The sequence below is a fragment of the Cygnus olor genome, chromosome 2 (assembly GCF_009769625.2).
Source record: "Cygnus olor isolate bCygOlo1 chromosome 2, bCygOlo1.pri.v2, whole genome shotgun sequence".
NCBI classification, from domain to species: domain Eukaryota; kingdom Metazoa; phylum Chordata; class Aves; order Anseriformes; family Anatidae; genus Cygnus; species Cygnus olor.
Window position 1 is genome coordinate 11,543,930 of NC_049170.1, and position 12,854 is coordinate 11,556,783.

Below are 12,854 nucleotides of genomic sequence, written 5' to 3' on the forward strand. Positions count from 1 at the left end.
AGAATATGCAGTGAAACCAAACCCTTCAAGATGTTCCAAGAGGAAACATTCCTCCCAATATACAATTAACTATCAAAGATGAAAACATAACATTATGAGTAAAGCTTATACACAAATCAAGTATTCAATCTACTTGAAAACATCTGTAACATTTACTGCAACATATATTCATAGAGCACTATCCACTGTATTATCTGCCAAAAAGCATCCCATAAAGCAGCTTACTGGATGCTGCACAGCAGCACCAAAGCAGCAGCAGCACGTGCCATTTGGCAGAACTGACTGAGCAAATCCTATTACAGAAGGCAATTTTCTATTTTTAAGGGTTTACGCTTTTTTCAGTTGTAAATTCAAGTGCGTTTGCTACATGTTAGTTAATCTGTGAGCCAGAATCCAAGTCAAGACTGGCAGTACAAATCCTGTATAGGCTACAAAGCTCTGTACCTTACTGAGTGAAAACTGAGTTTATCTATCTTCTCTGTAGGGTTGAAAAAAAGTTAAGGTTCCTACCAGGTATGGAGACGTAGCCACCTTCAATAGTTCTGTTCTAGGATTTTATGTTGCAATGGTATCATAGCCCACTGTCTTCTTTTAAAACATTCTGAGATATAGTTTTGATGAAGAAATACTAAAAACCTGCTTCACGCAACACTTATGTGATGGGAATGTGTAATTATAATACTTACTAGATGAGAACCGTCTTTAACTTCTTGTACTTGCTGCACCTGCGGTTCAGCCACAACTTTAGTGTCCTGATCAGAAGTCATGAGCTGTCTGCTTTTTGGCTGCTCAGAGAGAACTTTACTGGTCACCTTTGGAAGCTGTGGAAATACAAAGACAAAAGATTCTCTAAGCAGTGGTTGAAATTGCTGCAATTTCATAGCCATTCCTGACGTGCCATGCTGATTCAGACCAAAGGCCCAAAGAACTTCCCCACGATGCAGTCATTATGGGTTCAAGGAAAATGTTAGGGCAGCAGGCACGGATAAAGCAATCCTGTAAACGCGCCCAGCTTCTAGTAGCTGACAGCCCTTGGAGTGCAGATGAATAGCACGCACAACACTTGCCGTCGCACAGGACAGGGAAATTCCATGGGGAAGTTTCATTTCAATCTCACCTTAATTATTCAGAGTGGTTTTCAAACTCTTCTTTACACCACTTGGTAGACTTACTCATGAAGAAGCATTCTAGTCACAAACCAACCTTTGTCTTCTACAGCTACTCTGACAGTCACTTAATCTTCGCCAACTGTAAGAAGCATGTTACAACACTTCTGCTCTATTAGTGACGCTCAACAAGTTGTTCTGCTCCATCATCCTAAAATGTTATTTTATTTGATTAGACAAGTGGAAAACTAAGGAGCATTGAATGTCTGAATGGCTTAGCTTTGAAATTCGAGCCTATTACTTAATATTGTTATTGTAAACAACACCTGGTCAATAAGCAAAGTAAAGGTTCATTTAAATGACGTTTCAAAAAGTAAATACTGGGAAGTAAATCAGGGTAACTTTTTTGTTTGTTTCTGTAAGGGCTACAAACAAGCTCTACTACGCTTCTTGGTTTACATATTCACCCAGAAATTACAATTTTGCAGCACAGGGAAGATAACTGTATGATTCCACTCCTTAGCTGCATAAGCTCCTTTTATGGTATCTTGACACCTAAAGATTGGAGTTGAAGAGTATTCCTGTCAATCTATGGCTTTACGGCCTTCTGTGCAATCCCTTCCCCATTATATTCTGAAAGGAGCAAGTCTTTCATACAATTTAATACATTCCAAAATTTTCAAGTGTAATCATAATATTCATCTACGTATGGGACAAACTGATTCAAGTGTCTGTACGACAGTCATTCAGGAGAAAAGTTGTTTTGCCAATACTGTTGAAAAAACTGACATCCCGGACAGGAGCTGATATTCAGCTTAGATGAACACTTGAACATCATTTCATGCTATTGGTGTAAAGTCAGCATAAAAAAAAAAGCACGTTTTCAACAGAAACACACACACTATGTCACCGTTCAAACACTCAGAAGCTTGTTTTGTGTTTTTGAACACACTGCCTCTCATCTTGGACTAAAAGCTATTCAAGTACAGGAGAAATGAATTCGACACGAAAAGCAAACAAAGAGGAAATAAAAAACTATACTGACCCACACATACAAACATACACAGAGTCTACACAGGAGAAAGTCTGGAATTAATTTGGGATGCTTGTCTTTTAAAAATAAAGAAAAATCATCCTCAGGATGAAAACCATTCTTCAAAAGCTAGTAAGTAGCATGATCCTACGTCGTCCAAAGCCCCGCATGGGAAGCTGTATGCACAGTAACACTACAGGTGTCCAAGCTTCTTGCTGGAAGCTCCTGTTAAAGAGAGGCTAAAACCACTTCCTTTAAAATTTTGGATTTTTTTTTTTAAATATAAGAACGGCACAAAACTTATTATGCATTTTATGTTCACTCTACATAAACCACATTGCTGTTCATCCTAACCTCAAGCATGCACGTTAGTCCTCATCCACCAGCTAAGCCCTACAGAAACACTGCTGTGTTTTAGTCTGTTATGACATTATCTCCTCTGCACGGTGATTCCCGAATCAATGCCACGGTACTCTTTGCATCCCTCTATGTCACCTGCTTATCTCATAGATTCCCGTTTCCCTCCCAGGCTCAGCTCGTCCCCAGTCACACCACAATCTCTTCCACCCTCCAGTATGTCGTGTAAGCGCCTGCACTTTGTAAATCCATGGATTGTGGAAGGAAAACAGCCAGGAACATGTGATTCTAACAAACAAGAGTAAAGTTCCACTACACATATGCTCTTTAAAGCATTTGCTGACTGGCCATCGAGCACAAAATATTCAGCTAAATCATTAATTTAGGCTGAGGGTAGACTAGTTGTTAGCCAGCTTGATAGATAACAGATGCCTGCAATGTTCACATTACTGGTGGCTTGCCCGAGCAGTCTGAAGTTGCAAGAAGAACAGTACAGCATTCTATTGCTTTTCAGAAGCCCTTCAGATGAGATTACACAAGACCCTTATCACGGACTAGGCCCAGATTGAAGCTCTAGGTAACTTTGTTTGGATTGCTCAGACTAATAATTATTCTCATTAGCGCACATATTTGTTGAGATAGACATCACGACAAATCCACTGACCTCACGAAGAGTTATATTAACAAATGTATGGGATTTGCATTGTTGTTAAGTCGCATTTCCACCATTAAGGATCAAAACATTTCTCAAAACAGATGAAATATTATCATCTGTTTTAAAGGACGTTCAAGCTGCCTTTTAAGTCCTATGCTTTTAACAAAGCCCAGCTATTGCCTTTCTACAAATGGGTAAACCATACTGAAACATCCTGCAGCCTTCTTCCTTTAGTAGTCCACACGGCTTGAAGTCTGCAGGACTGCAAGTGCTCTGCTGCAAAATCCCATCTGTTGCGCTGTGCTTCAGTACAACTTCACGTGCTGGGCTGTTCTGGGAAGTTAGTTGCATGCACTTTTCCACCACAGTTTCCACTCGCCAGTCTCTTAAAGCATAAAAGCTGTATGACAGCAGCTTCCATGGCTGTCATGTCAGAGAACAAAGTGCTCGTGGAAAAAAGCAGTGCTATTTCATAGAGAAGGAAAAAAATAGGAATTAAAAAGAAAACAACACCAGATGTTAAAGGCTACTGGCAGGATGTTTTTAGCATGCTATTCATTAATATTGGTATTGTTATAAATACCTTCACACACAAGCTTATTTGCAGAACCAGCCAGTATTTGATAGTACCAGCAACTACAGATAAGGATTTATAGTTCTGAAGAGTTTATCCTCTCTTGTAGTTTAATGGTCAAATTCACAAGTTCAACGTGGCATTTTAAGACAGCAATAAAGTTTTTAATTCCATTAAGCAGTTAACTTGCCCACCACTTTAACAGATACACTGGCTAGCTGATTGCTAAACCATATCTTTGCATAAATACATACTGCCACGGTAAGTAGGAGACAAGGAAAATGCAGGTCAGCAGAGCGCTTTGGGACAGACAGAGCATTCCCTATGGCACAACACTGAGCTGTCAGAGGTATTTTTTTCACTCAAATTATTTAAAAACGAGAAAAATCGTCATAGGCATGCAATCTTTTAAATAATATTCTTAGCCTATAGGAAGCAGATTCACAAAAAAATCCATGTCTTCTATGAATTATGTCTTGTCATGTAGCCTACAGAATGGCTGGATTTATGATTTGATTTGGAAGCACCCCATTACCATTGCATTCTTATATATCATTTCAATTCTGTAAATATGTACACTACATCATTACTTTTCCTTCTGCCTTGCTGTTTGATCACCACAGAATAATAAGTCAAGTTGAACAACGTCAGGTCTATTATGTGAAGAGCAAACGAACTCTTGAGACATGCAAATACTCATTTTCAGAATTGCCTAATCCGAGAGAAGCCGAACGGCTTTTACCTCAGCTTCTCCAAAGCAGTTTGGACTTGGTTTGTAAGCAGGCAAGACACTTAGCCCCAAAAGATTAAAATACAGGTGAAAACAAATTTCTTTAGAGACGACAACAACAAAATTCCCAGAACATTCAGCCATGAAGCCCTTACTACTCCCCAAACTGTAACCCTACCTGGTCTGCTAGACTGGTAATTGCAACAGGAAGGGGAAACGGCGCATTAATGCGGCTGTTTTCTCATTAGAGCGAAGACACAATGAGCGCAGTAACTCTTTACAGGTACTTGTACAGAAGCTGTCCCTGTAGGCACCTGGTAGCAGTGCTTGATCTGAGGAGCTACAAGAATATTCTCAGCAGGGACCGAGCCACACCGACGGCAGGCATTTCAGCCTCTGCTGAGCTGGTCTCCCTCCGAAACAACGCAACCATCTTGACCAAGGTTTCTGAAAAGTTGTCAACGTGATTCTCTACAAAGCCGCATGCCCCTTGTTGTAAGAAGTGTCGTTCCGGAAGATCCCACAGTGCCCACGGGACACCTACAGAGGCAGCGCGCACAACCACGCGATCGCCCTTGTCTGGGTGCCAGGCCAACCGCGGCTGGGGCTGCGCTCATACACCGGCCACACGTGCGTGTCAGCAGAGTGCCGACATCAGGCTAACCTTTACACCGCATGTTAGCTCGGGCTGAGGTCTCTTACAGCACTGGCAGAGTTAATGTTCAACCATCCGAAGGTATTTATGCACAAACACACCACATCCACGTATACCACAACCTTGCCAACATCTCCCGAGACATCTACCGAGTCGTTACGCAGCCACTACTGCGCCCCCTCAAATCCCCCAAAACCTCCCTTGAGCGCAGCTCCCGATCCCCCCACACCTCCGCCTCCATTAGTCGCCTCTAATTTCTCTAATTCATATTCAAAGCACGCTGTTATGTAGGCTGTTTTGCTGCCTAGAGTTACAAAGGTATGAGTAGCAGCATGCATTCCCTCAATCAGACCGGTCAGATAGATCTGTTATTTAAAAACATGCAAAACCCAAAACAATGCTCTAGGGCTGAGATCTTGCCTGCCAACTTTCAGCCCAGTGTAATCAGCCCTTAAAAAGAGATTTACAAATGCAAGCGCTGACAACTAACTTTCACACTGCAAACAGCAACGCCATAACACAAAAAAGCTCGCTAGAATAAAAGATCTTTTCACCGCTCTTCCAGCAGGCAAAAAAACAAAAAACCAAAAACAGATTTGAGCCCGGCTGTGCGCGCAACTCTTCCTCACAAACATTTTCGAAACTTTAAACACAGATTAAGATAAACTTTTCACAAGGCTAATAATGCAGAAATACGCTTCCAGGAACATGAGAAAGCATTAAATGTTTTCAAAACAGAGGTGCACTTCTCAACTTACGCCTCATAACAACCTGCCAGTTGCCGGCCAGAAGCCCTGCTTCCCCTGGCACGCAGCATACTTTCTCACCGTCTTTCACACCCTCCTGAGAGCATCCATGAGGATCAGGAGAAGCAAGCACAACTACCACTGACTTCAGCTTTGAAGAGAGCTCCGGCACCTGCCAAATACATCACATAGCTGGTTTCCTGCAGCAAGAAACACCCGAAACATACTGATCACTGGGTTAGCTACGTAGCAGCATGAACTCTATTAAATACCTGGCTTCTGCATTCAAGCCTGTAATAGAGGATGGAAAAACAGTATTTAACCTCCAAAATCACTTTCCTAATTTGCCATGACACTGTCTCATATTCCTATGAGCTAGGAGAGTCTGAACAGCATTTGGTTTTAGAAATTTACTTAAGACTTCACAGTTGATAGGAGAAACAACACATGCCTCTTCCAAAAGTATGTCACCAGTTTAATACATTACCTGCTGGTTAAGTTTACTTTTTTTTTGTTTTGTTTTCTTGCTCGTCTCATGAGTGTTTTGAATACCCAAGAAATATGTGGTCAACTCTTGGCATATTGCACTCTCACTCCAAGTAAAGCTGCTTATAGAGCACCAACAAAACCTGGTGAATCCAACTCCTTAATGGCTGCAGGTTTCCCTCCACCTCAGCGTTGAAAAGCATTACAAATTGGAGCCTGCCATTTTTAATCAGAGGGCTGTTTTAAAAGACTTCCAAAGAAAGATTCCAGCTGTTAATGCCAGAGCAGCACCATCATCCCTCTGCATGGGACCAACGGTACTGTTTTGAAGATAAATAACCACACAAAGCTCCATCGTCGCGATGGTCCCCCCAGAAAGCCCGCGACACAACTCTTACCTAGATGTCAGGTTCACATATTTCCTTCCAAAACGGGAAATCAATCTCCTCCAAGCAGCAGATGGGAAAAGCAATACATCATTCAAAGGGCAGTATTATTTAAAAGAAGATACACTATGAGGTGGTTACATTACCACAGTGGACATCCAGAAGCCCAACAACACCAAAAAAAGAACCATTTGTCAGCGGCGATCTGTGCAATCACCATCACGTCTACAGAAGTTGTAAACTCCGTGTTACCCAACAGCAATTAAAGAGCTGACGCGACATAAATATTTAGTCACAGCGTGTGTCCGCAGAAGTTAAATATTGAATACACTACTTTAAAAATCAGCACACGGCTCCCGATTTGTTTAACTGCTAATTAACTCCACAGCAGGGGGGAAAAAGTTGAAAAGTTTCACCCAGTTTGACCACATGCCCAGACGTTACCAGAGCCTGCCAGAGGAAGGCTTCGGAACACGCATGCAGCCAGGGCAAGTGCCGGCACAACTACGGGGAGGTTAGGTTTCAAAAAACCTGAGAAGTACCAGCGGATTCTCTTCATTTTTCCTTCCTGACGAGAAAATTGCCTGCGCCCAACCACTCCCCGGGAAGCACCCAGAACAACGCAGAAACTGGGGTTTTGACGAGGAACACGTACATACGCACGGCAGGTGAACCCACACCCGGGTACTTACCTGGCAGATGCGAGGCATTTTAAAACCCATGTGGCACCACGTCTTAACGACACACTGCCCCAGAAGGCCACCTACATTTTAGTGCTGTACTCTCTTTAAAACGTTCTGCAACAGCAAACACTTGCTCTGAGGGTTTAGAGCTGCTGCCTCTGCTTCCCAAGTTTTTGTTGTTTCTGTTCTTTAAGCAGTCGATAGCTTCCAAAACTATTCCGCGATCCCAGTAATGATCTCTTCAGGTGTAGCTGCTCCTCTAAGAACGGTTCAAATTTCAAGAGCACGAGTTAACTTTGCCATGCAAAGGGAACACCGAGTCTCCTTATTTCAAGGCCTACCAAACATTTCTGTGCTGGGCTTCGTGAGCGATTTGCAATCTCATCCCGGGCTAAGCTTCCTGAACCCGACTCGCACACAAACACAGGCAACGGCGCTGCGCGGAGAACTGATTACTCTGCAAGTCTAGAAATTCAGATCGTTAACAGTAATTAGCTGTCCGAGAGATACCGAGCAATAAGTTACCGAACAAAGGTGACAGATTACCAAAGAAACCTGATACTAGCGAATAAGTGCTCTGTGCAGAGGTATATGGAAAGGTCTGGCAGTCACAAGCGAGAGAAATCGGGGGAAGGGCAGAAAGTTGGAGCCTTTTGCACCCGCTCAATCCCAGACAGTAAGAAGAAAGTGTGACAGCCCACGGAAGGTGAGGGGATGACCCTGGCCAGCCAACAGTCCCGGTTATCATTTTCAAGTCTAGCCTTCCAAGCGCTAGATTTCAAATACACACACTGAAAAGGAAATCCCTTTACTCTACCGAAAGGGATCACAATTTCTGCTGGCCTCTCGCACACCAAGAAAGGTTTACGTGCAGGTACTATCCCGTGCACACCTGAACATCACTCCAAGAAGAGTAACAGACCTGTGGAACACGTCCTCCTCGTAACACAACACACCACGGACTTCACGGTATATAAGCTAAGAAATCCTGCCATTTAAGAACGCTTAGGAGCACCCACCAAATCAGGAATAGCCTACTGGGAAGAAGCTTTCGTTCCTGATAAGAGCACCACGTGCCCCGAAGACAAGTGACATTGTGTCAGGAGCAGTTTCAGTTTGCTTACAGCCTGTTCTCAATTTTCAGATCTGAAGCAGCACTTTCCTGCCTGCAGACCGAAGCACATAACATTATAAACCCCAAAGTATTAATTAACCGGAGTTGCTGCATGCAGCACATCCATCACAAAGCCACAAGCTTGTTTTCTTCACCTTAAGTGGACTAACAGCACACACCCTGCAGGTTATCCATACAGACGCATATTTCATTTCCATTATAACGACTGCATGTCAGATAGGGTTGTTGTTTTTTTTTTTTTTAAATCAGATGACGATTTCAGAAACATTCCAGACCTAATTAAAATAAACTCTTCACTCTCCTATTGTGCATTATTTCAGCAACCCTCAAATGGCAGCATTAAATTTGTCGGTAGCTCAGCCACGCCGTGACAATTTTGCAGAGAGAGGTGGAATGCCACCTCGGCATAAAGCAGCTGCCATCGCAGTGCTCCTCAAACCCATTCTCTGGAGTAAGCAGATAAAAAGTATCGGCTGATGTTTTCAGCTGGAGAATCACCAACACCACGCTCATTACCAAGGCCTACCAAAAGCAGAAGACATCTCACACTCAAGGAGAGAGGTCTTAGCTCTTTCTCAGGAAGGAGATCACAAATGTGACACTCGAGCACTTCGGGGAAGTACCTGAAGGTAGGATTTTCCATTCAAACACTCCCTCGCTTGCCCTCAGTTCGGTTCAGGAGCGTTTGACCTCCACCCTACCTCCCAGCCCTGGTCTCTCTTCTTATTTACCCAGGATGGCAAGCAGCAGCAAGAACAGAGATGCAACAGACCTGAGCGAGCTCCTTCCCACAAGGAGCTGACCAGAGACCCGCACACACGCACTGCTACTTCTGGCACCACCAGCAGCGCGGTGGAGGAGACGGAGCCCAAGCTGAACAACTGATACCATTAGTGTTCCTTTCCTCCTGCTCCCCAAGGAACCATCTCCGTCAGCAGAGCGCTGCTAACCCAGCGCTGCTGCTCTGAATGAAGTTAGCAGGGCAGGCCCATCTCTGCTGCTGCTGTTACTGGCCTACAAAGCAGCACCTCCGCTCCCAAGCCGTAGGATGGGGACCACGCACGTTAAAGGAGCCTGACCATAGCGGGAGGCTAACTTGGCAAACAGTCCTCTAAAACAGCCCGCACGTATAACGGCCCGAACTAGGAAATAAAAGCCATTTCTGCTCAACGTGGATTAAAAGCAGCTATAAAACGTGGTGGAAGCTCCCTCCTTCCACGAGATTTTTTAAATATATGGACACGCAGACAAGAGAAGCCCACCGACGAGGCTTTCGTCAAAGCCCAGGCACCGCACGCTGTACTCACACGCTACTCGTTAATTTCTCGTGATGCTCCCATCCATCCGCATTCACCTGCTACACTCGGCTACACCACGAGGCATCAGCCCGTGTCCACGCGGTGCCCGGAGTGCTGGGACTCTCATCTGCAAATACTCGTTTGCAAAAAATGAGGCAATACAAAGAGAATGCGTTGGTACTTCAACTAACAGAAATACTTGTAACCGCTAAAATTGTCTCCCTACTGCAGAAATACTGTAGATGCTTTGGTGGGATCTTTTATAGGCTAAATGCATCCTTCTCGGAAAGTTAAAAGCTTCTCAACAACTTTAGAAATGTTTACGCCTACCAGCTCCAGGCTTTTCGTGTTGTACCACTGTTCACTGATGCAGAAATTATATATTTTTTTGATGCAAACGTTAGGAAAGCATCACAGAAATACAGTTCCGAAGTTTAGCACCGTCAAATGCGAAACCTCATCGAATTCCTCATCGGCTTCCATCACCCACTTTGCTCATCTGCGCCGAGGTCACATGAATTGACAGTTGCACAACGCCTCTGTGCACACAGAAAGCAGAAGACCACGACAACTGACTGGCAGCCGGGAGCCGAACTGGGAAGAAAATTACAGCTTGACCTGGAGTAGATGGGGCAGGAGCTGCTGTCTGCTAGCGGCTAGGGATTTCAGAAAATACTGCTTTTCATTTCTGTACTATTTCTAAATAGGCATTTGCAGAACACCGGATGGTACCTTAAGGTCCCATTTACTTAGAGAAACTTTACAAGAACTTGCACTCATCTTTAGCCCAAGCTACTCCTTCCCACAGCCAACACCCTGATGAGGAGATCAATGGGACTATCCGAAAAAGCCACGTGAAAGGCTTCTCAGGTATTTTTCCTGTAACCTACAGTCCTTCACTTTGACACACCTTATTTCCAGGAGGTGAGTTTACTGGGGCACTCGGGATCCTAAGTCTGTCTTGTTCGATCGTATCTTCTCATGCACAGCTGAAAAATTACTATGCAAAGATACTATCATGCATAATAATGTATTTTCCTTGCTAACCTTCCCTCCAAACATAGCTGCCTTGCTCTCATTTAATTGAGGGTTATTTTTTTCCTGTTAAACTATCTGCTGAAGGGAAGTGGGAGAGATTAATCTTCCTATTCCACGACTGGAGGAAGCAACAACGAGCTATGCTGAGAGCTCATGTGCAGCGGGGAAGTTTACAAAAACGGTTGCGCTTCTGTCATGAGAGGCGATTTTCAGTTTAGCATCGAGGCCGATTCCCAATGTGGACTGGAAAATGTAAGATTCTGAACTTTGCTGGCTACCAACCTCCCCGGCAACTCGGCACGGCAGCCTCACCATAAACGGACCCGCGGTTTTATAAATTGTTTATTTCACAAAACAACCGGAGCGCCTGTAGTACCTTGCTAGCAGCTGCACGCGTTTAAAGCTACGATGCAGCAGCTACTTGGCCTCGTTGAATTCTTCAAAGCAGCCAAACCTTCGGGAGATGACACATGTCAGAGGACCAACTGCTTCAGCACTTACTTAAAGGAAACAGGCTAAGGGCTGTGCATGAAGAGAGGCAGTTTAGCAACGCTGGGAACAACGAACTTCCTTGTTTCAACTACAGGATGTTCCTCCTCCTGATTTACCAATACGATCCTTTAGTTTTCCGCATACTTCTCTGTGCTGCTAACCAGAAAGTCGCCAACAGACACACACACTGCTAAAAATCTGTTGGTGACTCTAGGCAGCGCAGTTCCCCAAGGTAAAGGAAATGACTATTCCTTACAGATCTGCTGATTTCTAGAAAAGCCCAGAAATTTGCACAGAGGAAGATGCAGTTTGTCACGATGAAAGTGCAAAAACATCGCTCGAAGCACTGAGGTTAATATTTAGGGTAGTTCCAAGGGTGAGGTTAGAAGTCTGACGTTCTTTTACACGTCTTAAAAGGCTTATCATCCTCGAATAACCATATTGCTTTTATTTGGATTTCACGTTTCAAGTCTGCAATCAGCGCCGTGCTTAAGGAAGTGGAGGTCAAACACTGCATTAAGAGCTTCTACGGCACTTAAAGAGTAATTCAAAGCACAAAAAAAAAAAAGACAGCAAATAGGCTTTGAAGCTATGCTTAAGTTCTTTATCATCACATTCTTGAAACGCACAATGAACGCCTAATGCAGGGAAGGCGAAATCTTAAAGCAAGGAGCTCGGATTCAAACGCAAGCAGATCTAGGACTCCCGAACAGATCTGGCGCGCCGATGGGACAGCTGCTGCGGTGCCCTCACAGCACGGCTTTGGTCAGAACAGTCTGGGGCAAGTTAGACAGAAAAGGGTCTATACCTGCTTAAAAGTCCAGGTGGGAGGCATATGTGGAACCAAATACAACAGCGACAATTACAGTACTAAAAGGTGCAATACAAGTTTTCTTCCAACAGGAACGTATACAGCAATCCTTGAGCATGCAAGGGTTACGTTAATAAACAGCTGTCCTGCAAAACATACAACCCAGGACGAACTTCCCTCTGGCTCTGGGGTTGGTTGGTTTGTTTTCAGGTGACTTGAAAGGCATTCATTTACTTAAAATACGTTAGTTTAAGTTCTGAAACATGCTCAGGACCAAACCTAAAGTGAAGTGAAGCTACCCTGCAGAAAAAGCGTCATGTAAGGCTTTGTAACACTAAGAGGAAGCTGATGTTTTTGCCAATTATTTCATTAACCTCTTTGCCAGAAATAGAGTTTAACCCAAATAATCCAGTCATTTTAGCATTACTTCCTCTTTTGAAAGAAGCTACCATCCTCCATTACGAGCTTTACTGAAATCAGAAGCAACTTTTGCTTACTTTTAAAACACTCCATGAAAGACTATCACCTGCTGGGTTCAAAGTTAGAGCACCCAGCCTTTTCAGAGTATCACTGTAATCAAAACTACTGGTAATTCAGGTTTTGACTCACTGTTAAAGGATGGACTGTTCCAGTACTGGAGCTTGGATTTAAGGACAGTAACACCTGCAC

At 43.8% G+C, this 12,854-nt stretch overlaps 1 protein-coding gene across 5 annotated transcripts in view; it reads right to left on the bottom strand.

The window, feature by feature from the left end:
• LARP4B (La ribonucleoprotein 4B) overlaps nt 1-12,854 on the bottom strand; it is a 56,983-nt gene that overhangs the window by 38,013 nt on the left and 6,116 nt on the right. For 4 of the 5 annotated variants that reach the window (XM_040547753.1, XM_040547756.1, XM_040547755.1 and 1 more), the window contains exon 2: nt 687-821. In XM_040547753.1, coding sequence (XP_040403687.1) covers nt 687-767 — 81 coding nt within the window. In that variant the 5' untranslated portion in view covers nt 768-821. Of the gene's footprint in view, nt 1-686; nt 822-6,740; nt 6,760-12,854 lie in introns of those variants that run through there. The other variant, XM_040547752.1, reaches the window with a different exon arrangement.